Consider the following 23,732-nt stretch of genomic DNA (forward strand, 5'->3'; position numbering starts at 1 on the left):
TACTTATTTTGAAGCCCAGTTGTCCCTAATTAGGCCAGTGGGAGCCCCTTCAGGCTGGCTCCTGAGTTCTTTCAATGCACTGCTATTATTCTTTGAGCATATCTTTACTTTCTGGCAAAAGATGTTACAAGCGGATACTGTACTTTGTCCTAGTCAGCTCTTTCTTTAAGTACCCTTGTTTCTTTTAATGAAAAATGCAGGCCGGGCGTGGTGGCTCAAGCCTGTAATCCCAGCACTTTGGGAGGCCGAGATGGGTGGATCACGAGGTCAGGAGATCGAGACCATCCTGGCTAACACGGTGAAACCCCGTCTCTACTAAAAAATACAAAAAGCTAGCCAGGTGAGGTGGTGGGCGGGCGCCTGTAGTCCCAGCTGCTCAGGAGGCTGAGGCAGGAGAATGGCGGGAACCCGGGAGGCAGAGCTTGCAGTGAGCTGAGATCCGGCCACTGCACTCCAGCCTGGGCAACAAAAAAAAAAAAAAAAAAGGAAAAATGCTTTTTTGGAAATTGAGATCTGGATACAGTGTTCATTTGCTGTAGGGGTGTTGCTGCTCCCAGGACTACTCAGTGAATAGAGCTAGGGAGTGTGTGTTACACATGTTTACCTGTGTATTTTAATTATCTACCTTTCTCCATAAATAAGACCATGAACTTACACTGACACACTCAATTTTAGTCCAAACACAACAGAGTTTGTTTCATCTTTCTTCCTTTCCAAATTTGTAACTCCTTTCTCCAACAGTGAGATATCTGCTTTCACTATTCTTCATGTGCATATTTATTCCATCACCTCCCCTGTAATGTATTCAATTTCTCATCCCCACTGTTAAATTAACTTTTCCCTGGCACAGATGCCCTCATCTCTCTGCTGGGGTTCTGATAATTCTTTATCCCAGGTATATAGATGAAAAATGGAAATTAAGTGATTTGTCCATGGTCACACGATAGGCTTTTAAAGGGATTATAGTCCCTGTCCTTTGGCATGTTTTTTTTTGTTTGTTTTTGTTTTGTTTTGTGAGATAGAATCTCACTCTGTCGCCCAGGCTGGAGTGCAGTGGTGCGATCTCGGCTCACCGTGACCTCTGCCTCCCGGGTTCAAGCAATTCTCCTGCCTCAGCCTCCCAAGTAGCTGGGATTACAGGCAAGCACCACCACACCTGGCTAATTTTTGTATTTTTAGTAGAGATGAGGTTTCACCATGTTGGCCAGACTGGTCTTGAGCTCCTGACCTCAGGTGATCCACCCACCTCGGCCTTCCAAAGTGCTGGGATTACAGGTGTGAGCCACTGTGCTCAGCCCCTTTGGCATGTTTTAATGATAACTTAGTATAATTTTGATCAAAACGTGAACTTTCAAGTTGCTTAGGTCTAGGTTTGAGTCTCAGCTGTGCCACATATAGGCTGTGTAGCTTTAAGGAAGAGATTGTTTTAGTCTCATATTTTTTTATCGATATAAAGGGCCTAATACAGGACCTATCTCTGAGGTTACTGTGAAGATTAAATGAGATGATACATGTCCTTACTATGCTCAGTATTTGGCACGTAGTACACACTTGGTTTTATTATTATTAATACTACTGCTACCATCTCTACTGCCCTTCTGGAGTTTATTTGTACTGCATTTACTTATTTCGTAAGTATTTATTGAGTGCCCAGTCTACACCGGGCTCTTATTAAGGCTTCAGTTTATTAACAGTAATGAGTAGTGCCTACCCTCAAGCGGATGACAGTGGTGCTTAAAAGGTAAACTACCTTGCTCCAGTAGTCAACCTACATGGCAATGGGAGTTGTGCCTTAAGGCAAACAAGACTGGCTTTCTTATTTCACAAACTTACTTAAATCCTTTTTAGCCTGAGCAACATAGTAAGACCCCGTATCTACAAAATAAAAACAAAACATTAGCTGGGCATGGTGGTGTGGACACCTGTGGTCCTAGCTACTTGGGAGTCTGATATGTGGAGGATTGCTTGAGCCAGGGAAGTCGAGGCTGCAGTGAGCTGTTATTGTGCTACTGCACTCCAGCCTGGGCAACAGAATGAGATCCTGTCTCAAAACAAAAACAAACAAAAAGAAATCCTTTTCTTAGTAATTTTTCCTGCTATTCAACTCCAAATAAAGCCTCCAACTTTTTCTACAGACTGAAGAACGCAAAGATAGCGATGATGAGAAATCAGACAGAAACAGACCTTGGTGGAGAAAACGTTTTGTTTCAGCCATGCCTAAAGGTAATTTTATAAAATATTAGAACGCTGTCTTAGCAATAAGAAGCAAAGCCCCAGAATCTCTTTCAGAGAGCCAATATCTCAATTCCTCTGTAAGACTTGCTGGGCCTAAGTTTCTAGCCACTTTGAGGGTGTAGAAAATGGTTCCACTCAGATGAATGCTAAGGCAGAGCTTTAGAAACGTTCTTGTTCTTTGCAGGAAGTGGTAGTGGGCGTAAATGGAAGTCATGCCTGTCAGTATTATTTAAATATCATATACCGTTGAAGTTAAACATATAGAGGACTTTTGACATATATATTGCTATTAATTATTGCAGGAAAATGGGACACTATTGATAATTAAACATTGAAAATTCATCCTTTACATTCCTGGAATAAGTTGAAGCTTTTTATGTCTATGTTCATTGAGAATGTTTATACTGTAAATATCAGTGAGTGTTTGTTTTGGAAGGTAGCTGTATAAAATTGTTTACTTTTTTGGTGAACAGCCCGGCATCATTTGAGTTGGCAAAAGCATCTCTTCCTGAAAGAAGAGATCATCCAGGAGTAAAGCTAGAAACTTCTTCCAAAGGCCTCTTCTCAGCACGGTGGCACTCAGGAACTCTGGGGAGAGCTGCTTTCACGCCATACTCAAGCGCTTGATGAGGAGGAGAGAATGAAGCTAGGAGTTTTGAATGTGTTGTTTTTGAGCAGAGGTTAAGAGTCAGTGGTTTTGATTTTAGTCCCAATGGATTCCTGTTAAATTATTCTTCCTATGACAGATGACTCCAAAGCAGATTCTGAAAGCTCCTTTAAAAACCTTCATTACTATTTTAAGGACAATTATCAGTCAACACTTGGAATTTCTTAGCTTTTAAACTTTTCAGCCTCCTTTCACTTAGAAATGTTGGCCCACCAGTTAACTTCCGAGTAGTGCAGTATGTTATATGTCACACTACTGACTTTATTTAATTTCCAGCTCCTATACCATTTAGAAAGAAAGAAAAACAAGAAAAAGACAAAGATGATCTGGGGCCTGACAGATTCTCAACACTCACAGGTTTGTAGACCCATGGACTTCCTGGCTCCTTCATTCCCAGAGCACATATTTCATAACACTTTTTCTTGGGTGCCATAAGCGTTGCCTTTTTAGAAGAGTGTGTCTGTGTGTACAGTGGGGAGTATGTTCTTCATAGCTCTGTGGTTTCCAGTTGGCAGCCACAGTAAACCTCAGTGTGCTCTTCCTGCAGACTGCCACCACCATCATCATCCTCATTATCATAACTCCGTTTATGATGAGGCCCCTGATCCTGAGCCTCTAGGCATACCCTACAACTCGACATCTAGTGGGATGATGACACACAGTGCCTTTTAGGAAAGTGTGGTGACAGTTTTAGTGCTGTGCATGCTGTATCTTTGGATCATTGATTGAATAGTTTTCTTTAACATTGATCGTAGAATTCTACATTTATTTTCATCTACAGTTTGTTCTTGATTATTCAGGATCACAGTGAAATTCTGTTTTACCTAATCATTTCCTTTTTTGTGATAAAGTGTTTGTTCAAACAATATCATAAATGCCAACCATTATAATGAAAGTTTTAAAAACTTTACTAATTTTTTACAGCTTGAACCATTTTAACATTGCCATCTGACCCAAGGAAAATACAGCTGGGGGTTGGGTTTTTACCTGATTAAGCGATTGTATTTCTGCAGCTGCTTTTTGGCACATTATGAATGAGCACCTTAAAAGGAGAGTTTGAGAGTAGTGTTAATGACCAGCCTTGGGTTTGATAGCTGTGTATTGTTTCCAGTGGCTATAGAGCATCTTGAGCAAGTTTGTTCAACCCACGGACCGCAGACCACAGGCAGCCCAGGACAGCAGGACAGCTTTGATTGCGGCCCAACACAAATTCGTAAACTTTCTTAAAACAGTATGAGATTTGTGCAGGAACCCTTTTTTTGTTTGTTTGTTTTAGCTCATCAGCTATCATTAGTGTTAGTGTATTTTATGTGTGGCCCAAGACAATTCTCTTCTTCCAGTGTGGCCCAGGGAAGCCAAAAGATTGAACACCCCTGGTCTAGAGGGAAGTTCATTTCTCACCTCTTTTTTTTTTTTCATTTTGAATTGTTTTTCTACTAAGTTAAAATGAAAAATTTTTTTCATTAAACAATTTTATTTAAAAATGAGATAGATAATAGGATAACATCCTCATCAAAGAGTTCAGCATTACAGGTAGAATCCCATTTTAATGCCTGTTATTCTAATGTTTAGTTCCATATATTTATATATATTTCCATATCCTAGCATGTAAGTCCTTGCTTTATTGGAAATGGTGATTTCCCCGGAAGAAAGGGTTTTGAACAGCAGGAGATGTGCTTACAGGCCACAGATCCCTGCTGAGAGCAGCCAAGCCTGTCCTGTTCAGTCAGGAAATACTTGTTGACCATGTGACTCATGCCAGGCACTGTGCTAAGTGTTGTGGGTATTAAGTCAAATCACACATGACTCTTCAGGACCTTCCAGTCTGATTGGGAAGAGTTGGAAAGACATTGTCCTTTTGGCAAAATATTTCTGTATCCTTACCACATGTTCCTAATATTAGAAGAACACCAGCATTTACAAAGTGAATTACTCTTAATGACATCTCATGTTTTTAAAATGTTGACTCAATAGTTTTGAAGAAGTTATAAATTATTGTTTGTTTGTTTGAAGGAGTTATATTTTATTTACCCTCTTTAGGCAATATATTTTTCTTGGTTCTTGATATTGGAAATAGATCAATAGATTGGATATAGAAGTCAAGTAGAGCAGAATAAGTCTTTTTCATAAAGTAATTCATTTTCTTTGGCTGTGATTCAAGCAGGTTAGTTTCCTTACTGGTCCAGAAATTTCTATCCAGTCCTTATTAATGACTCATTGAAAGTTATCATTAAACCAATATAAAGATGTTATAGGAGGAAATTTCCTAGTAGTCTGTTCATAATTCTGTGACCCTAACTACTATTCTTTTCCTGTTATCTCCTAATCTTTTCCCATATGTATACATGGCTTTTTCTTGACTGAATTAGATTATGCATGTGACTTTGTATTCTTTTTTTAACCAAGTTATTTTATAAAACCTCTCCCAATTTCTACTAGACATAGTTGGGTTTTAAATCATTTTTATTAGCTATAAAATAATCGCTCATGGTTTTACTGCAGTGTAAACGTTTTCTTACATTGGCTATTTAAATTGTTCCCAATTTTTTATTATGAAATTAGTACTCACAATGCATTTATATGTATTGCATTTTTTGTTTGTTTTAATTATTCTCTGGGGGTAAAATTTTTAAGAACAGTGTTAATAGATATAAAGATTATAAGCAACATCGTGGCTCTCACTGTGTTTAGCCATAGTGTAGTGTATTGTCCCTTTTTCAGACCTCTCAACAGCACTCAGAAGTAATAACCAACTGAGTAAGGTGGTGCATGCCTATTATCCCAGCTCTTTTTGGGAAGCCAAAGTGAGAGATTGCTGAAGGCCAGGAATTCGAGGTTACATTGAACTATGTGCCACTGCACTCCAGCCTGGGTGACAGAGCAAGACCTTGTTTCTATTTAAAAAAAAAAAAAAAAAAAAGCAATAGCCAAAAAGGACTTCCCCTTCAAAACAAGATTCTGTAATGATAAATGCTTTATCAGTTTACATTTGGAGACAGATCAGATTTTATTAAGACTCTCTTATGAATTCAAATACTGTTATAGCAGAAATACTAAATTACTTTGGAAATCCTCTCTATATACAGTTGTCCTTCAGCATACTCAGGGAATTGGTTCCAGGACCCTTGCTCCCCACCTCATACCCTAATCTGTGCATACTTGAGTCCTGCAGTTGGCCCTGTGGAACCTGTGTATGTGAACAGTTGGCCTTCTCTGTATGCTTGTTTTGCAGCTCTCTGTGAAATGTAGTAGTTTCTTTTTCTTTTCTCTCTCTCTCTTTTTTTTTTTTTTTTTGAGACAGTGTCTTGCCCTGTTGCCCAGGATGGAGTATAGTGGCATGGCGTGATCTCGGCTCACTGCAATCTCTGCCTCCTGGGTTCAAGCGATTCTCCTGCCTCAGCCTCCCAAGTAACTGGGATTATAGGCATGTGCCACCATGCCCAGCTAATTTTTGTATTTTTAGTAGAGTTGGGGTTTCACCAAGTTGGCCAGGCTGGTCTCGAACTCCTGACCTCAGGTGATCCGCCTGCATTGGCCTCCAAAGTGCTAGGATTACAGGCGTGAGCCACCGTGCCCAGCCTAATACAGTATCTTCAATCTGCATTTGATTGCAAAAAATTGTATAAATGGACGTGTGCAGTTCAAACCCATGTTGTTCAAAGGTCAACTGCAGTTTACTACAATTTTACGGAGACATGAAAACCATGTATTTGTTTCATGAAAACAAAAGAAGAGCCTATGAGCATGATACTTAACTTGTCTGTGTCTTGATTTCGTCTTCTGTAAAATGAGGATGTTAACAATATTTCTCTGTAAGGTTGTTTGATCAGTAATTAAGATAATCTCTATAAGGTGCTTAGCACAATTCCTGGCATGGTAAGTGCTCAATAAATATTAGCTGCTGTTAGCTGCTGTGAACACAAACACGAACAGACACACACACAATACGTATATGTATATATACACGTATGTGTGTGTGTGTGTGTATATATATATAAAATCTAGTGATTTTGATGTGTTTTTGTAATTTTTAGAAAATGGGATTCTACCAGAATGTGAACATTTATGGTCACCTGCCTGGGCTAGGTCTATCCGGGAGTTTGTGTTTCACTGTGGAACTTTGTCCTGTAGATCTATAGCAATCCCTTGCTTTAACAACCCAGTTGACTACTATTTTAGATTCCAGGATAATATTTTTGATGTGCTGATTTTGAAAGAGTAATGGTCCTGTCAGTAAATAGTGCTGCATTTGTGATTGTGATAAGCTTTTTCTCTGTGCATCCCAGGTACAATTCCAGCACTCCCCAAGAATGTCTAGATTCTGTAGGAGTGCCTCTGACATCAGTGCATGCACAAAAGTGCTCTGTTCCAGCAGCTGCACTGTCGTGGTGAGATCTAGTGAGAATAGAATATGAATACTGTTAGTTTTCAAATGCGTGGAGAGAGATTCATAAAGGAAGAATGGAAAAAGACATTTGTTATTATTTAAAGGGGTTTAAGTCTAAGTTTGAATAGTTTTTTTTTCCTCCTTCAGCATAGAGATGTCCGAATAAATGAAGTCTGCATGTAAAAATGCACTGTTGGAAGTTCTGTTAGCATGAATTGCTGATAACAGTGATTTGAGTGCAAACACTTTAGAAATCTGTCATCCATTCAGTCTGCCCTGAACTTTGACACTGTCATTCTGGTGATGATGAGAAGGTGGAGCTACTCTTCCCAATTTCCTGCTTTGGCAAGGCTCTCAGACCTAGAAATGGGATGAGTAGGCAGCTGCATGGTGCCTCTTAACATTGAGATATGTGCTCTTTTAAAGTCTTACCTCCTAATCCGCCTTTGGGATTATGCTACTGGTGTCATACTAACATCAGAGTTGGTACAAACCGAAGGGGCTAATTCTCTCATTCTCCTTTCCCTTGCAGATGATCCCAGCCCTAGACTCAGTGCACAAGCTCAGGTCGCTGAGGATATTCTGGACAAATACAGGAATGCCATTAAACGGACCAGCCCCAGTGATGGAGCAATGGCAAACTATGAAAGTACAGGTGATAATCATGACAGAGATTTGAGTAATAAACTTTTATATCATAGTGACAAAGGTAATCTGAATTTAAGTGGCCTTTAAAAGAAAGAATAGCTAAGGGAATCAGTTTACTACCTCAAAATTACAGACTACCTCTAATTTTGTTTAAATTGTTTAAATGTTTAAATTGATGTCCTTCTCTGGATTCTCCCACTAGCCCTGGGTACCCCTGAATGTTCAGATGCCTTAGAGTTGTCCTCCTCTGCATCTGGGGTGACTGGCCCACAGGGAGTTGGGGCATATTTTAATGGGAGGAAGTTCTTTTTCAATGTCTACAGCTTTGTAATTTTATCCAGTTACACACTCTCAATATAGCTATGGGAGCAGACTATTGGGACAAGTTATCCATTGTCACCTGGTACTTATTTTAAAGGATTCTGTTTTCCTCATAATAGAATACTGAATAGCTTTCAGAAAAATGAGATACAGTCCCCAAGATAAATGAAGAGAGAAAGTGTATAAAAGCATAAATAGGGGCTGAGCACGGTGGCTCACACCTGTAATCCCAGCACTTTGGGGGCCGAGGTGGGCAGGTCAGTTGAGGTCAGGAGTTTGAGACCAGCCTGGCCAATGTGGCAAAACCCCGTCTCCACCAAAAATACAAACAATTAGCTGCATGTGGTGGCAGATGCCTGTAATCCTCAGATGGCTGAGGCATGAGAATCGCTTGATCCCAGGAGGCGGAGGTTGCAGTGAGCTGAGATGACGCCACTGCACTCCAGTCTGGGCAACAGAGCGAGACCCTGTCTCAAAAAAACAAAAAAAAAAACAACAACAAAAAAGAAAACATAAACATAAATAGTATACTGCATAAATATGTGTTTATGCCTATATGCACATAGAGTATCTCCTGGAAGAATCTTCCAGCAAACTGGTAACGTGAGTTGGCTCTGAGGAAGACTTCTAGGAAGCCTCAGAGGGAGAGGGAGTGGAAAGGAGAACTTCCTGTATTTTTTTATTTTGAATAGTTTCCAAATAACAGAAAAATTGAAAGAATAATACAATGAAAGTTCATCTACTCTCTATCTAGACTTAACAATTTTTAACATTTTGCCACATTCCCCATATATATATAGTGTGTGTGTGTGTGTTTATGTATATATATACTTTTTTTTTTTTTTTTTTTTTTTTTTGGTGAGACAGTCTCACTATGTTACCCAGGCTAAAGTGCAGTGGCACAATCATGGTTTACTGCTGCAGCCTCAACCTTCCCAGGCTAAGGTGATCCTCCCATCTCAGCTTCCTGAGTAGCTGGGACCACAGGCACGTTCCACTGTGCCCAGCTAACTTTTGTATATTTTTGTAGAGATGGGACTTCGCCGTGTTGCCCAGGCTGGTCTCTCCCTGTATTTTTTTCTGAAGCATTTGAAATTATTTCCAAAGAATAAGGATATTTTCATATATGAACTCAATATATTTATTATGTTTTGGAACTTTTTAGTCTTTTAAATTTTTTTTTTTTGTAGAGGTGAGGTCTCGCTATGTTGCCCAGGCTGGTCTTGAAATCATGAGCTCAAGCGATCTTCCTGTCCTATGCCTGGCCAAACTTTTTATTCTTTTTGATTGTATACATGTATGTATTGTATTACATATTTCTTTTGTGTGTGTGTTTTTTTATTTGAGACGGAGTCTTAATTCGTTGCCCAGGTTGGAGTGCAGTGGCGCAATCTCGGCTCACTACAACCTCCACCTCCCGGGTTTAAGCAACTCTCCTGCCTCAACCTCCTGTGCAGCTGGGACCACAGGTGTGTGCCACCACACCTGGCTGATTTTTGTATTTTTCATAGAGATGGGATATCACCATGTTTGTCAGGCTGGTCTTGAACTCCTGACCTCATGTGATCCACCCACCAAGGCCTCCCAAAATGCTGGGATTACAGGTGTGAGGCACTGCACCCAGCCGTGTATTATATATTCTTGATTAAGACATAAAACCAACTTTGCAAACCACAGATCTGACCTTGTTGCATTTGTGAGTTGGTCCCCTGACTCGCTCTTGGGTGTAGCAGGAAGACCTCCAGTAGAGAGAGTCAGGAGACCTGAACCCATAGTCAGTCTTGGCCATTGGCCATCCAAGGAATTTAGAGCAAGCCATTTTCTGACTGGGCAGGAGTCCATGTCTATAAAATGATTTTTGAAGCCTCTTTTAGTTCTCTGCTTCAGTGATTCTAAGATGTTAACTTTATTAAGTTAATGTGGACTTTCATTGTTGTGCATTAGTATCGGGATAAGAAGTAAAACCACTCTCTTCTCAGCAACTAGTCTCTTGATACATAATTGTTGCTATTGATAATTCAGTTAAGTATTTGAAGTTTTTCTTTCTTTTTTTCCAGAGAACTCTTATTGTTAGTCAATGGTAATTTATTCTTGAGTTGCTCTGAATACCTACTAGTGCCATAATATTCCAAATGAACCTGGTTATCCATTTCTTGGGGGTGGGTTTTGTTTAGAGGTTTTGGGTGATGGTGAAAGTGCACATGATTCTCCCCGTGACGAGGCACTGCAGAACATCTCAGCTGATGATCTCCCAGACTCTGCGAGCCAAGCAGCCCACCCGCAAGATTCAGCTTTCTCTTACAGGTATTTCTTTTATAGGATTTGGAACTTTAGGGTTTGGACTTTTCAGCACCATTGCAGTCACGTCAAGTCAAGTGATGTGTTGAATCAATAAATGTATAAAGCAGGGAGAGAAAAATGAAATGCTATTTACTAAGAAGACTTTGTTTCAGTTGTAGATGTTATGTATCAAAGGTGTTAATTCAAGGATTTAAAAAACTCACTGGGCGTGGTGGCTCACGCCTGTAATCCCAGCACTTTGGGAGGCTGAGACCGGTGGATCACTGGAGCCCAGGAGTTGGAGACCAGCTTGGGCAACATAGCGAAATCCTGTCTCTATAAAAAAGAAAAAGAAAAAAAAAAAAAAGAAGAAAGAGTTTCTTGTCAGGTAGTGAGCTTATCTTGTGGCATCATCAGTGTTTCTGAAGAGATGTGCCAAGAGATGTTCCAAATCTGAGTGCTGGGGGCTTCTGACTTCCGTGGTTCCTCCCACTCTGCCATAATATGCTTTTCCAATTCTTATAGCACCGGTCATAGAACTCGGTGTATGGAAAAAGGTCAGAAAGGATTTGTTGTTTGATTCTGGTGCCTTAAAGAATGGTCCTTGCCCTGAGCACTTTTATCACCTGGCTCCTTGGGTAATTAGAAAGCCTGTTCTTTTAAATGGAGTGTCAGTTAAGAATCATCTTTTAAAAAATGTTTGAAACATTTGAGTCCTAAGGTAACATTAATTTATATAGTAAATATTTGTAAAATGTGAGCATATCTGGCTAAAGAAATTAATGTATTTTCTACTCATTTTTCAGAGATGCGAAAAAGAAACTGAGGCTTGCTCTTTGCTCTGCGGACTCTGTTGCCTTCCCAGTGCTGACCCACTCAACAAGGAATGGTTTACCAGACCACACAGACCCAGAAGGTAAATTGCTGCAGGATCATTTAAGTTTTCCTATGTTTATGGGTTGCACCATATGAAATTGCCAGTATTCAGCTGTTTAAGCTGTATGGCAATTCCATATGGTTCAACTTAATATGTTTATATTAGTGTCACTTAAGGGCACTGTGATTACTGATAGTTTATTAAAGTATTTTCTAATTGGGAGTGGCAATACAGCTTAGTTCTAATGATACATGACAAAGCAGAATTGACATCCCAAATGCTGAGAGTTAGCTTAATTAAGCCCATGGAAATTCTCAATAAAAACAGAATCCTTGTTTCTTTTATTTAGACAATGAAATTGTATGCTTCTTAAAAGTTCAAATAGCTGAAGCAATTAATTTACAAGATAAGAACTTAATGGCTCAACTTCAAGAAACAATGCGCTGTGTGTGCCGTTTTGATAATAGGACTTGTAGGAAACTGCTGGCTTCTATTGCTGAGGACTACAGGTAATACACCCCACCTATTCAGCTTTTAAACCTAGCTGTTAGCTGCAAGTGTTTTCTTTTTGATCCTTATTTCAGAAATGAATCTAGGCTTCCTACAAAGTGCTTGGCTCTATTTTCCTGGATGTAGATTTCTGTGTTAGTCTGTTCTCATGCTGCTGATAAAGACATGCCAGAGACTGGGCAGTTTACAAAAGAAAGAGGTTTATTGGACTTACAGTTCCATGTGGCTGGGAGGCCTCACAATCATGGCAGAAGGTGAAAGGCACATCTCACATTGCAGCAGACAAGAGAAGAGAGCTTGTGCAGGGAATCCCCCCCCTTTTTAAAACCATCAGATCTTGTGAGAATTATTCACTATCACGAGAACAGCACAGGAAAGACTTGTCCCCACTGATTCAGTTACCTCCCACTGGGTCCCTCCCACAACACTTGGGAATTCAAGATGAGATTTGGGTGGGGACACAGCCCAACCATGAGCTGCCCCTTGCTTCTCCCAGATCTCATGTCCTCACATTTCAAAACCAATCATGCCTTCCCAGCAGTTTCCCAAAGTCTTAACTCATTTCAGCATTAACTCCACAATCAGAAGTCTCAATCTGAAACAAGGCAAGTCCTTTCCGCCTATGAACCTGTAAAATCAAAATCAAGTTAGTTACTTCCTAGATACAGTGGAGGTACAGGCATTGGGTAAATACAGCCGTTCCAAATGAGAAAAATTGGCAGAAACAAAGGTATAAGCCCCATCCAAGTCCAAAATCCAGCAGGGCAGTCAAATCTTTAAGCTTCAAAAGGAACTCCTTTGACTCCATGTCTCACATCCAGATCACACTGATGCAACAGGTGGGTTCCCATGGTCTTTTTCTTTTTTTTCCCGAAACAGAATTTTGTTCTTGTTGCCCAGGCTGGAGTGCAATGGTGCAATCTCGGCTCACTGCAACCTCTGCCTCCTGGGTTCAAGCAATTCCCCTGCCTCAGCCTCCCGAGTAGCTGGGATTACAGGCATGCACCACCATGCCTGGCTAATTTTGTATTTTTTTAGTGAAGACGGGGTTTCCCCATGTTAGCCAGGCTGGTCTTGAACTCCTGACCTCAAGTGATCCACCTGCCTCAGCCTCCCAAAATGCTGGGATTAAAGGCGTGAGCCACCGCACCCAGCCAGGGTTCCCATGATTTTAGGCAGCTCCGCTCCTGTGGCTTTGCAGGGTATAGCCACTTTCCCAGCTGCTTTCATGGGGTGGTGTTGAGTCACTGGCTTTTCTAGGTGCACGGTGCAAGCTGTCAGTGGATCTGCCATTCTGAGGTCTGGAAGACAGTGGCCCTCTTCTCACAACTCTAATAGGCAGTGCCTCAGTAGGGACTCTGTGTGGGCGTTCCGACCCCACATTTCCTTTCCATACTGCCCTCGCAGAGGTTCTCCATGAGGATCCTTCCCCTGCAGCAAACTTCTACCTGGGCATCCAGGTGTTTCCATACATCTTTTGAAATCTAGGCGGAGGTTCCCAAATCCCAATTCTTGACTTCTGTGCACCCACAGGCTCAACACCACATGGAAGCTGCCAAGGCTTAGGGCTTGCACTCTCTGAAGCCACAGCCCAAGCTCTATGTCGGCCCCTTACAGCCATGGCTGGAGCGGCTGGAAGGCAGGGCACCAAGTCCCTAGGCTGCATACAGCATGGGGACCCTGGGCCTGGCCCATGAAACCATTTTTCCTCCTAGGCCTCTGGGCCTGTGATGAGAGGGGCTGCCATGAAGACCTCTGACATGCCATGGAAACATTTTCCCCATTGCCTTGGAGATTAATATTCAGCTCCTTATTACTATGCAAATTTCCATAGCCAGCTTGAATTTCTTCTCAGAAAATAGGATTTTGTTTTCTATCACATTGTCAGGCTGCAAAGTTTCTGAACTCTTATGCTCTGCTTCCCTTATAAAAATGTATGCTGGCAAAGCACAGTGTCTCATGCTTGTAATCCCAGCACTTTGGGAGGCCAAGGCAGGTGGATCACCCAAGGTCAGGAGTTCGAGACCAGCCTGGCCAACATGGTGAAACCCTGTCTCTATTAAACATACAAAAAATTAGCTGGGAGTGGTGGTGGGTGCCTATAATCCTAGCTACTTGGGAGGCTGAGACAGGAGAATCGCTTGAACCTGGAAGCAGAGGTTATGGTGAGCTGAGATCATGCCACTGCACTCCAGGCTGGGCGGCAAGAGTGAAGCTCTGTCTCAAGAAAAAACAAAAAAAACAAAGCCAAATGCCTTTAACAGCACCCAAGTCACCTCTTGAATGCTTTGCTGCCTAGAAATTTCTTCTGCCAGATACTCTAAATCATCCCTCTCAAGCTCAAAGTTCCACAAATCTCTAGGGCAAGGGCAAAATGCCACAAGTCTCTTTGCTAAGACATAACAAGTCACCTTTGCTCCAGTTCCCAACAAGTTCCTCATCTCCACCTCAGCCTGGACCTTATTGTTCATACCAGTGTGAACATTTTCGTCAAAGCCATTCAACACATCTCTAGGAAATTCCAAACTTTCCCACATTTTCCTGTCTTCTTCTGAGCCCTCCAAAGTGTTCCAACCTCTGCCTGTTAACCAGTTCCAAAGCTGCTTTCACATTTTCGGTTGTCTTTTTAGCAGTACCCCACTCACGGTCCCAATTTACTGTATTTGTTTGTTCTCATGCTGCTGATAAAACATATCTGAGACTGGGCAATTTAACAAAAAAAGAGGTTTAATTGGACTTAACAGTTCCATGTGGCTGGGGAGGCCTCACAATTATGGCGGAAGGTGAAAGGCACATTTCACATGGCAGCAGACAAGAGAAGAGAGCTTGTGCAGGGAAATTCCCCTTTTTAAAACAGTCAGATCTCTTGAGACTTACTATCACAAGAACAGCCCAGGAAAGACCTGCCTCTGTGTTTCAGTTACCTCCCACTGGGTCCCTCCCACAACACGTGGGAATTCAAGATGAGATTTGGGTGGGGACACAGCCAAACCATATCAATTTCTAAGCAACATATTTGGATATTTAGTGTGGAAATGTAGTTATAAATGAGCAGTTCCAAATAGAAGAGTGCAGTTTATTTCAGCTTTGCACAAAAGCAGGTATAGAGGTATGCCTATATTATGAGGCCAGGACAACTAGAATATCATATTTCTTTTTTTAGTGGTGATAGGAAAGACTACTTTTCTGGACCAGAGAAGCAGAAGTAAGTAGCCTTAGGAATTGCTGTGCTTTTTCTGCTGCCAGTCCCCTGCTCATGATTATGGAGAAAAATGTAACTGAGATGCTTAGGTAGTGAGGAGGCTTCAAGGCTTAGGGAATGGGCACTCTGGTGATTGTTACATTTAGACTATAAGCAAGTAATTGGTGAGGGATGTTTGTAACCTAGTGACATATAACCTGTATTTGTTGTTATTTTTAGTCATCTGTAGCTGTCAATTTCCTATTAAGTATGAGGTCCTATAACTCCAGTATAAAATACACCAAGTATGCACAGGGGCTTAGTAACATTTAGTGAGTTAGCTAACTAAGTCTTCAGTCCCATAGATGCTCCCAGACAAAATGCAAAATGGATCTGTTCTTCAGCTGGCACCATGATCAGTCTCTACCATGTCTGCAGCCTGACAGGCTACTTTGTATATGTGCTACTGAAGAAAGCACAGACATGCTACTTTGTAAAACCAGACTGTGCAGTAATTTTATAAAGAAAAGTTAGGACCCTTATTCTTCAAAGAAAGTATGCACTGAATATATCTGATGTCATGCAAAGTATTTTTCCTTTTAGAAAAAGAGCCCCATATATTGCTTATCTCACTCGTTGTCGACAAGGACTACAGACCACACAGGCTCACCTGGAAAGGCTATTGCAAAGGGTTTTGCGAGACAAAGAAGTGGCCAATCGATACTTTACCACCGTCTGTGTGAGATTACTGCTTGAGAGCAAAGAAAAGAAGATCAGGGAATTCATTCAAGGTAACTCAATACCTTTAGTTTAAGCATCTCTTCACCTGTCATACGGTTGGGAAGATTGGGAAATACTGTTTTGTTTTGCTAGTTTGTTCAAGTATCTGCATGCCTTACTCAGTTATTTTATGGAGTCTTAATAAATTAAACTTTGATGTCAAACCAATAAATTGCATTTTTCTCCTGTATTGAATATCTGTGGTTTACTTTTTAAATTGGGGACATTTGTAAATTTTGGGTCTGTACGAATTCTATCATTTAAAAAAAAAAAACAAATGCATTTTTTTTTAGGAACTTTTTTTTTTTTTTTTTTTTTTTTGAGACAGAGTCTTGCTCTGTCACCAGGTTGGAGTGCAGTGGCGTGATCTTGCCTCTCTGCAACCTCCGACTCCCTGGTTCAAGGGATTCTCCTGCCTCAGCCTCCTGAGTAGCTGGGATTACAGGCATGCGCCACCACGCCCAGCTAATTTTTGTATTTTTAGTAGAGATGGGGTTTCACTGTGTTGGCCAGAATGGTCTCAATCTCCTGACCTCATGATCTGCCCACCTCGGCTTCCCAAAGTGCTGGAATTACAGGTGTGAGTCGCTGTGCCCAGCCTAGAAACATATTTTTATAACAAATTCCTTGCACTTAAACTTTCACATATTCCTTACTTTTTCTCCTGATTTAATTATATGGCCACATATTGTCCTAAAATAAACCACACTGAAACACTTTTGGCTTTAAGATCATGGTGTCTGCATAGCTAGTGATAAAAATTATTTCTATGATTTCCTTTTTAAAATTATTTAGATAGTTTTTATTAAACTATTTAAAAATTATTATTTTGCTTTGGAGACTTTCAGAAACTCACCGCAGCTGATGATAAAACTGCTCAGGTAGAAGATTTTCTGCAGTTTCTTTATGGTGCAATGGCCCAGGATGTCATATGGCAAAACGCAAGTGAAGAACAGCTTCAAGATGCACAGCTGGCCATTGAGCGAAGCGTGATGAACCGGATTTTCAAGCTCGCCTTCTACCCTAATCAGGATGGGGACATACTTCGCGACCAGTGAGTACTTCTATGTTGAGTGCCTATGTGGGACTACATAGGGATCTACCAGGTAGCCCATATTTTAGGCAAGCTATATGTGTAACTTAGTATCTGATTGTAAAGGAAATGCATTGGTTACCATTTTTCACCTGTCAGAGTTACATGATCACAAAGAATGATAATACCCAGTTTTCAGGGAAGTGGGCAGTCAAGCGGGAAGGGGTAGAAATTGGTGTAGCGTCTTTGGAAAGCACTGCTGTTTACTCTGCCTTAACTAATCTTCCCTTCCTTCTTGTGATTAAGTCTTACTTAGCCTTCAGGTCTTGACTTAAGTATCGTTTCCGTGATGAAGCCTCTCCTGACTAGGTTACATCCTATTAGGGCTGTCTCAGGCCTCAGTGCCTTTCTTTAGCACTTGCCACAGTTGCCATTTGACATCTGTTTGAGTCACGGTTTCTGAACCCAGCACTATTGACATTTAGGGCCAGATTGTTGATGATGTGGGAGGCTGTCCTGTGCATTATAGGATCTTTAGCAGCATCCCTGGCCTCTACACACTAGGTGCCAGTAATACCCCATCAATTGTGACAACCAAATGTCTCCAGACATTCCCAAATGTCCCTTATGGGGCAAAATTCTCCCCTGTTCTTTTTTTTCTTTTGAGACAGGGTCTTGCCCTGTCACCCAGGCTGGAGTGCAGTGGCATGATCACAGCTCACTGACACCCAGGCTGGAGTGCAGTGGCATGATCACAGCTCACTGAAGCCTCAACCTCCCGGACTCCTGTGACAAGTGATCTTCCTACCTTGGCCTCCCAAATCGCTGGTACTATAGGTGCACACCATGACACCTGATAGGTGCACACCATGACACCTGGCTGATTTTGTTTATATTTATTTATTTATTTAGATGGAGTGTCACTCTGTCGCCTAGGCTGGAGTGCAGTGGCGTGATCTCAGCTCACTGCAACCTCTGCCTCCTGGGTTCAAGCGATTCTTCTACCTCAGCCTCCTGAGTAGCTGGGACTACAGGCACGCACCACCATGCCCCGCTAATTTTTTGTGTGTTTTTAGTAGAGATGGAGTTTCACCATGTTGGCCAGGCTGGTCTTGAACTTCTGACCTCAGATGATCTGCCCATCTTGGCCTCCCAAAGTGCTGAGATTACAGGCATGAGCCACTGCGCCCAACCTTGTTTATTTTTTGTAGCGACAAGGTCTCGCTGTGTTGCCCAGGTTGGTCTCAAACTGCTAGACTCAAGCAATCCTCCTGCTTCAACCTCCCAAAGTGCAGGAATAAGAGCTGGGATTACAGGGCATGAGCCACCATGCCTGGCCCTCTCCCCTGTTCTTAATCACTGGTTTGTGTGATCGTTTAATGAATGTTCTCTCCACACTGGCTTGTTCCCTCTGTGAGACCAGGAAATAATGCTTTTATTAACCACTCTAATAGCACCAGGCACAGTACTTGGCCTCTAATATATGCTTGTTATATATTTATTAAGAATGAACAGTTGGTCGGGCATCGTGGCTCACACTTGTAATCCCAGCACTTTGGGAGGCTGGGGCGGGTGGATCACCTGAGGTCAAGAGTTCGAAACCAGCCTGGCCAACATGGTGAAAGCCCGTCTCTACTAAAAATACAAAAATTAGCTGGGCATGGTGGCATGCATCTATAGTCCCAGCTGCTCAGGAGGCTGAGGAGGGAGGATTGCTTGACCCAAGGGGCGGAGGTTGCAGTGAGCTGAGATCGCACCACTGCACTCCAGCCTAGGCGACAGAGTGAGACTCTGTCTAAAAAAAGAGAGAGAGAATGAACAGTTAAGTATTTGAATACCAAAAAATGCCTGGAATTATATGGCTTATAAGTTATATCTCAATAAAGCTGTTTAAAAATACTAATCCTGGCTGGGCACAATGGCTCATGCCTGACTGGGAGGCTGAGGCAGGTGGATCACCTGAGAGTCAGGAGTTGGAGACCAACCTGGCCAGCAAGCTGAAACCGTGTCTCTACTAAAAATACAAAAATTAGCCAGGCATAGTGGCTCACATCTGTCATGCCAGCTACTTGGGAGGCTGAGGCAGGAGGACCGCTGGAACCCGGGAGGCAGAGGTTGTGGTGAGCCGAGATCACACCATGCACTCCATCCTGGACAACAGAGCGAGGCTCCGTCTTTAAAAAAAAAAAAAAAAAAAATTAATCTTGGAAAAAATTAACCTGGAATAGTAATACTAGTTATTTTTGGGTAGTGAGACTAGGAAATATTTTGCAGTTTTTATTTTTCCTCGTCTGTATATTCTCTCTTTTTTTGACAGTCTCCCTGTGTCACCCAGGCTGGAGTGCAATGGCACGATCTCAGCTCACTGAAACCTCTGCCTCCCGTGTTCAAGCAGTTCTCCTGCCTCAGCCTCCTGAGTAGCTGGCATTGTGGGCACATGGCACCATGCCCAGCTATTTTTGTATTTTTAGTAGAGATGGGTTTTCACCATGTTGTCCAGGCTGGTCTCAAACTCCTGACCTCAAGTGATCTGCCCACCTTGGCCTCCTAAAGTGCAGGGGTTACAGGCATGAGCCACCGTGCCCAGCCTTCTGTGTTTTCTTGAGCACTGCTTCACAACTCTGTTTCTGACCTCAAGCATGTTAAAGTTGTTACCATGCTTCTTAACAGTGACAGTGGCTTGCTGGGCCTGACTCCCAGGGGTCCGTGTAATAGGATCCTCGGGGTGTGGGTTATGTTTGTATGAAATATTTTTCATGGAGATTTTCAGATGTTGCATAGATATTTGAGAAAATTGACTTTCCTGTGAAATGGGTTAGGATCCTTCCAATCTGCCGTCCTCATTTGTTCATGGTCTCAGAGTGTTTGGCCCACCCCAGACTTCTATGCTTAATATGCCAGATGGGACCTGTTTTCTCTCCAGAGCACCAGTTTTTGCCTTTAGGCATAGGATAAGGAATGGGGACATTCAAACCATATTGACTACAGACAGCAATTTTGAAGGAGATTGTTTTTCCCCACCCTCCATGACATTTCTGCGGGGTTTATAGCGTATGAAAAGCCAACAGAGGAACTGGAAAGAACACTAGCAGCCAGGAAGCTGGGTTCAGCCCCTGCTACTGACACCTGTATAGCTCAGGCAAGCCTTTTCCCTTTTTAAGCCTACTTCTCTTCATCTACAAAGTGAAAGGTTTGGTGAATGGTAGAGGCCCTTCTCCATGTAATTAATAACTTTGGTTTCTGGCTTTTGATCCTTCTACTTCCTCTCACCTTTTTATCCCCCCTCACCTTCTTTTCCTCTGCTTTACAAAATTATGTGTCCAAGCAGCTCCTACTAAGGGCTCTTCTCCTTTCTCCCTTGCAGTGCTGTCTGGTCCAGAGAGGAAAGACTCCCTCCCTGCCCTGCATCCCCTTGGCTCACTCAGCGTTTCTGAGCAGATTGGAAAGAATACTTATCTAAGAGGCTCAACTCTAACTGTAATCCATAGCTAGCAATAAGTCAACATGTTTCAAATGTTTTGTAAAAATCAGTGATGACTATTTGTGTACCGTATTTTCTGAAATGAATATTTACATGTGTATTTTGGGGGTTTTCAGGGTTCTTCATGAACATATCCAGAGATTATCTAAAGTAGTGACTGCAAATCACAGAGCTCTTCAGATACCAGAGGTAATACAGGTTTATATAGCATGGGTAATGTTAACTAAATGCTGCGTGGTAGTGTTACCACATTTTCAAGGAACTGAAATATGATAAAATATAAAACATCATTTTCACTCTATGTAATTCAGTCTAACTTCAAAGTTCCTGAAGATGCTTTCAGGGATTAAAATTCCCTGGTATGAAATAGTAGAAAACCAGTTGGGAGGAGCCCTTCCTTGATGCCACTTCTCAAGCCAGCCCTGCTGTCAGGGGCAGTATCTCTCCATCAGTGCTTTTATAGTCAGGTTTCTGCAGAAATGTTTTGAAGAAGTGGGAGGCTGGTAGCACTCCAAAGAGTGAGATATGCTGTCTCAGGAGAGGTCATTGAGTCTGCATGTGATCTCAGATTACCTTTAGCATTTTTACCTGTCCTACATCTCTTAGAAAATAAGAAAACATGAAAATTTCAGGTATTTGAGGTTTCTGGTTGTTTTTGTTACAACCTCCACTAATGAGACGTTAATTAGCATACAATTTTAAATTGTTTTTGGTTTTTTGAATCTGTTATTTCCAGGATTACTACAACAATGGTACATATTTTTAAATTAACCTCTTTTTTTTTTTTTTTTTTTTTTTGAGAGGGAGGCTCGCTCTGTCGCCTAGGCTGGAGTGCAATGGCGCAATCTTGGCTCACTGCAACCTTCACCTCCCGGGTTCAAGCAGTTCTCTGCCTCAGCCTCCCGAGTAGCTAGGACTACAGGCGTGTGCCACCACGCCCAGCTAGTTTTTTTGTATTTTTAGTAGAGAGGTGTTTCACTATCTTAGCCAGGCTGGTCTTGAACTCCTGACCTCGTGATCCACCTGCCTCAGCCTCCCGAACTGCTGGGATTACAGGCGTAAGCCACCACACCCGGCCTTAAATTAACCTCTTTTCTCACACGTGATAACTTCTTTTATCACATGTGATAAATCTATTTCCTGTGTAGAGCCAGTTTAAGCTAGTTTTAACGGAAAGTCCTCTTTTAGTAGTTTGCACTTCTGGAATCAGCTACTAAATGTAGAGAAGTTCCATTCTAGCTATTTAAGAAAGAGAATGGTTTGAAATTTTGTGAATTCTAGCTTCTGTGCTGTTGAATGCCATTTTTCTATTAATGGATATCTGGTTTGCTCTATTTTAAAATGCAAAGCAACTTATTTAAAAGTTTTAAAGTTATGCTTCAATCTTTGGTGAAGGGGAAGGGGGCCTGCAATATGGTTTTACCAAAGAGAGGAGAAAGCAACCACATTATCCTCTGCCTCCTGACACGGAAGTTGCGGTGGTCACTGCCTGGGGTTGCCATTGGATTCAGAATCTGTATATTGTCTATGGTCTCACTTAGGTTTATCTTCGAGAAGCACCATGGCCATCTGCACAATCAGAAATCAGGACAATAAGTGCTTATAAAACCCCCCGGGACAAAGTGCAGTGCATCCTGAGAATGTGCTCTACGATTATGAACCTCCTGAGCCTGGCCAATGAGGACTCTGTCCCTGGAGCGGATGACTTTGTTCCTGTGTTGGTGTTTGTGTTGATAAAGGTGGGCCCCTTACTACTATCAGTTAAGGAGTTATGTGGCATTCTGAGCAGGTGGCGCAGGGCTTCACACAACGGTGGAGATCTTGGCTCTTTTCCAAGTCACAAGCTCTGGGTTACTCAGAAAGAAAGTGCCTACTGTCAAGATTTGTTCTTTTGAGACAGAATCTCACTCTGTCGCCCAGGCTGGAGTGCAGTAGTGTGATCTCAGCCCGCTGCAACCTCCATCCCTTGGGTTCAAGCGATTCTTGTGCCTCAGCCACCCAGATAGCTGGGATTACAGGCGTGTGTCACCACGCCCAGCGAATTTTTTTGCATTTTTACTAGAGACGGGGTTTCGCCATGTTGGCCAAGCTGGTCTCGTGGTCTCGAGCTGGCCTCAAGTGATTCGCCTGCCTCAGCCTCCTGAAGTGTTGGGATTACAGACATGAGCCACTGCGCCCGGCCAAGATTTGTTCTTACCTTAGGGTTTTCAAAAGAAAGGATGGGAAGACTGGATTCCTAGATGAACATTTTCAGCTTTTAAAGCAGTGCCTGGGTCGGGTGCGGTGGCTCACACTTGTAATCCCAGCAGTTTGGGAGGCCGAGGTGAGTGGATCATGAGGTCAGGAATTCAAGACCAGCCTGGCCAAGGTGGTGAAACCCCATCTCTACTAAAAATACAAAAATTACAGGCTCCTGTAATCCCAGCTCAGGAGGTTGAGTGCAGTGAGCGGAGATCACACTGCTGCACTCTAGCCTGGGCAACAGAGTGAGACTCTGTCTCAAAAAAAAAAAAAAAAAAGCAGTGCCTGAAGTTCTTGGTTGAGGCTCAGTATATAATTATTGAATGAATGGATGAGGGCAGGTTCTTTTTGTTATGCTTTTACCATCTTCTTTCATACGGAATTCCTTGCAGTACTTGTCATATAGGCTACCAAATTTACCAATGATCTCTCCTCTTTCAGCTTCTTATTTTGTAATTGTAGTATGAAAGTACTGACATCTGTCGTTCTTGTTGACTTTAAAATTACAGTTTCATCATTTATTTATTTTTTTTTTTTTTTGAGGCAGAGTCTCGCTCTGTCGCCCAGGCTGGAGTGCAGTGGCCAGATCTCGGCTCACTGCAAGCTCCGCCTCCCGGGTTTACGCCATTCTCCTCCTCAGCCTCCCGAGTAGCTGGGACTACAGGTGCCCGCCACCTCGCCTGGCTAGTTTTTTTTGTATTTTTTTAGTAGAGATGGGGTTTCACCATGTTAGCCAGGATGGTCTCGATCTCCTGACCTCGTGATCCGCCCGTCTCGGCCTCCCAAAGTGCTGGGATTACAGGCTTGAGCCACCACGCCCGGCCCAGTTTCATTATTTAAATGGTTTATTTTGAACATTTTGAGGGTGACCATGTAGTTTGGGTGCATACAGCCACTCAGTGATCGTATCACCTGTGTGTTCCAGTCAGCTCAGCCCAGCCGTTGCTCTCTAAAGTGTGTGTGATGTATGTCCTACTATTTCTTAGCATTGTGATATTTCTACAACCTGAACTCACCTTGGAGGGAGAAACCCGTGGGGTTGGCGTCACAGCTCTTCCTGTTGGCCATCGCTCTTCTGGCTTCCACACGTA

General features: G+C 42.3%; 1 protein-coding gene across 12 annotated transcripts in view; it reads left to right on the top strand.

Moving 5' to 3' along the window:
• The window catches only part of LOC105463922 (GTPase activating protein and VPS9 domains 1), a 111,073-nt gene that overhangs the window by 84,061 nt on the left and 3,280 nt on the right, over positions 1-23,732 (top strand). For 7 of the 12 annotated variants that reach the window (XM_071078340.1, XM_071078342.1, XM_011711348.2 and 4 more), the window contains 10 exons: positions 2,136-2,223; positions 3,179-3,259; positions 7,822-7,944; positions 10,433-10,562; positions 11,345-11,454; positions 11,765-11,924; positions 15,710-15,897; positions 16,727-16,940; positions 20,517-20,589; positions 21,942-22,139. In XM_071078340.1, coding sequence (XP_070934441.1) covers positions 2,136-2,223; positions 3,179-3,259; positions 7,822-7,944; positions 10,433-10,562; positions 11,345-11,454; positions 11,765-11,924; positions 15,710-15,897; positions 16,727-16,940; positions 20,517-20,589; positions 21,942-22,139 — 1,365 coding nt within the window. The other 5 variants (XM_071078343.1, XM_071078344.1, XM_011711353.3 and 2 more) reach the window with 2 other exon arrangements.

The sequence above is a fragment of the Macaca nemestrina genome, chromosome 14, assembly GCF_043159975.1.
Source record: "Macaca nemestrina isolate mMacNem1 chromosome 14, mMacNem.hap1, whole genome shotgun sequence".
Classification (NCBI taxonomy): Eukaryota; Metazoa; Chordata; class Mammalia; order Primates; family Cercopithecidae; genus Macaca; species Macaca nemestrina.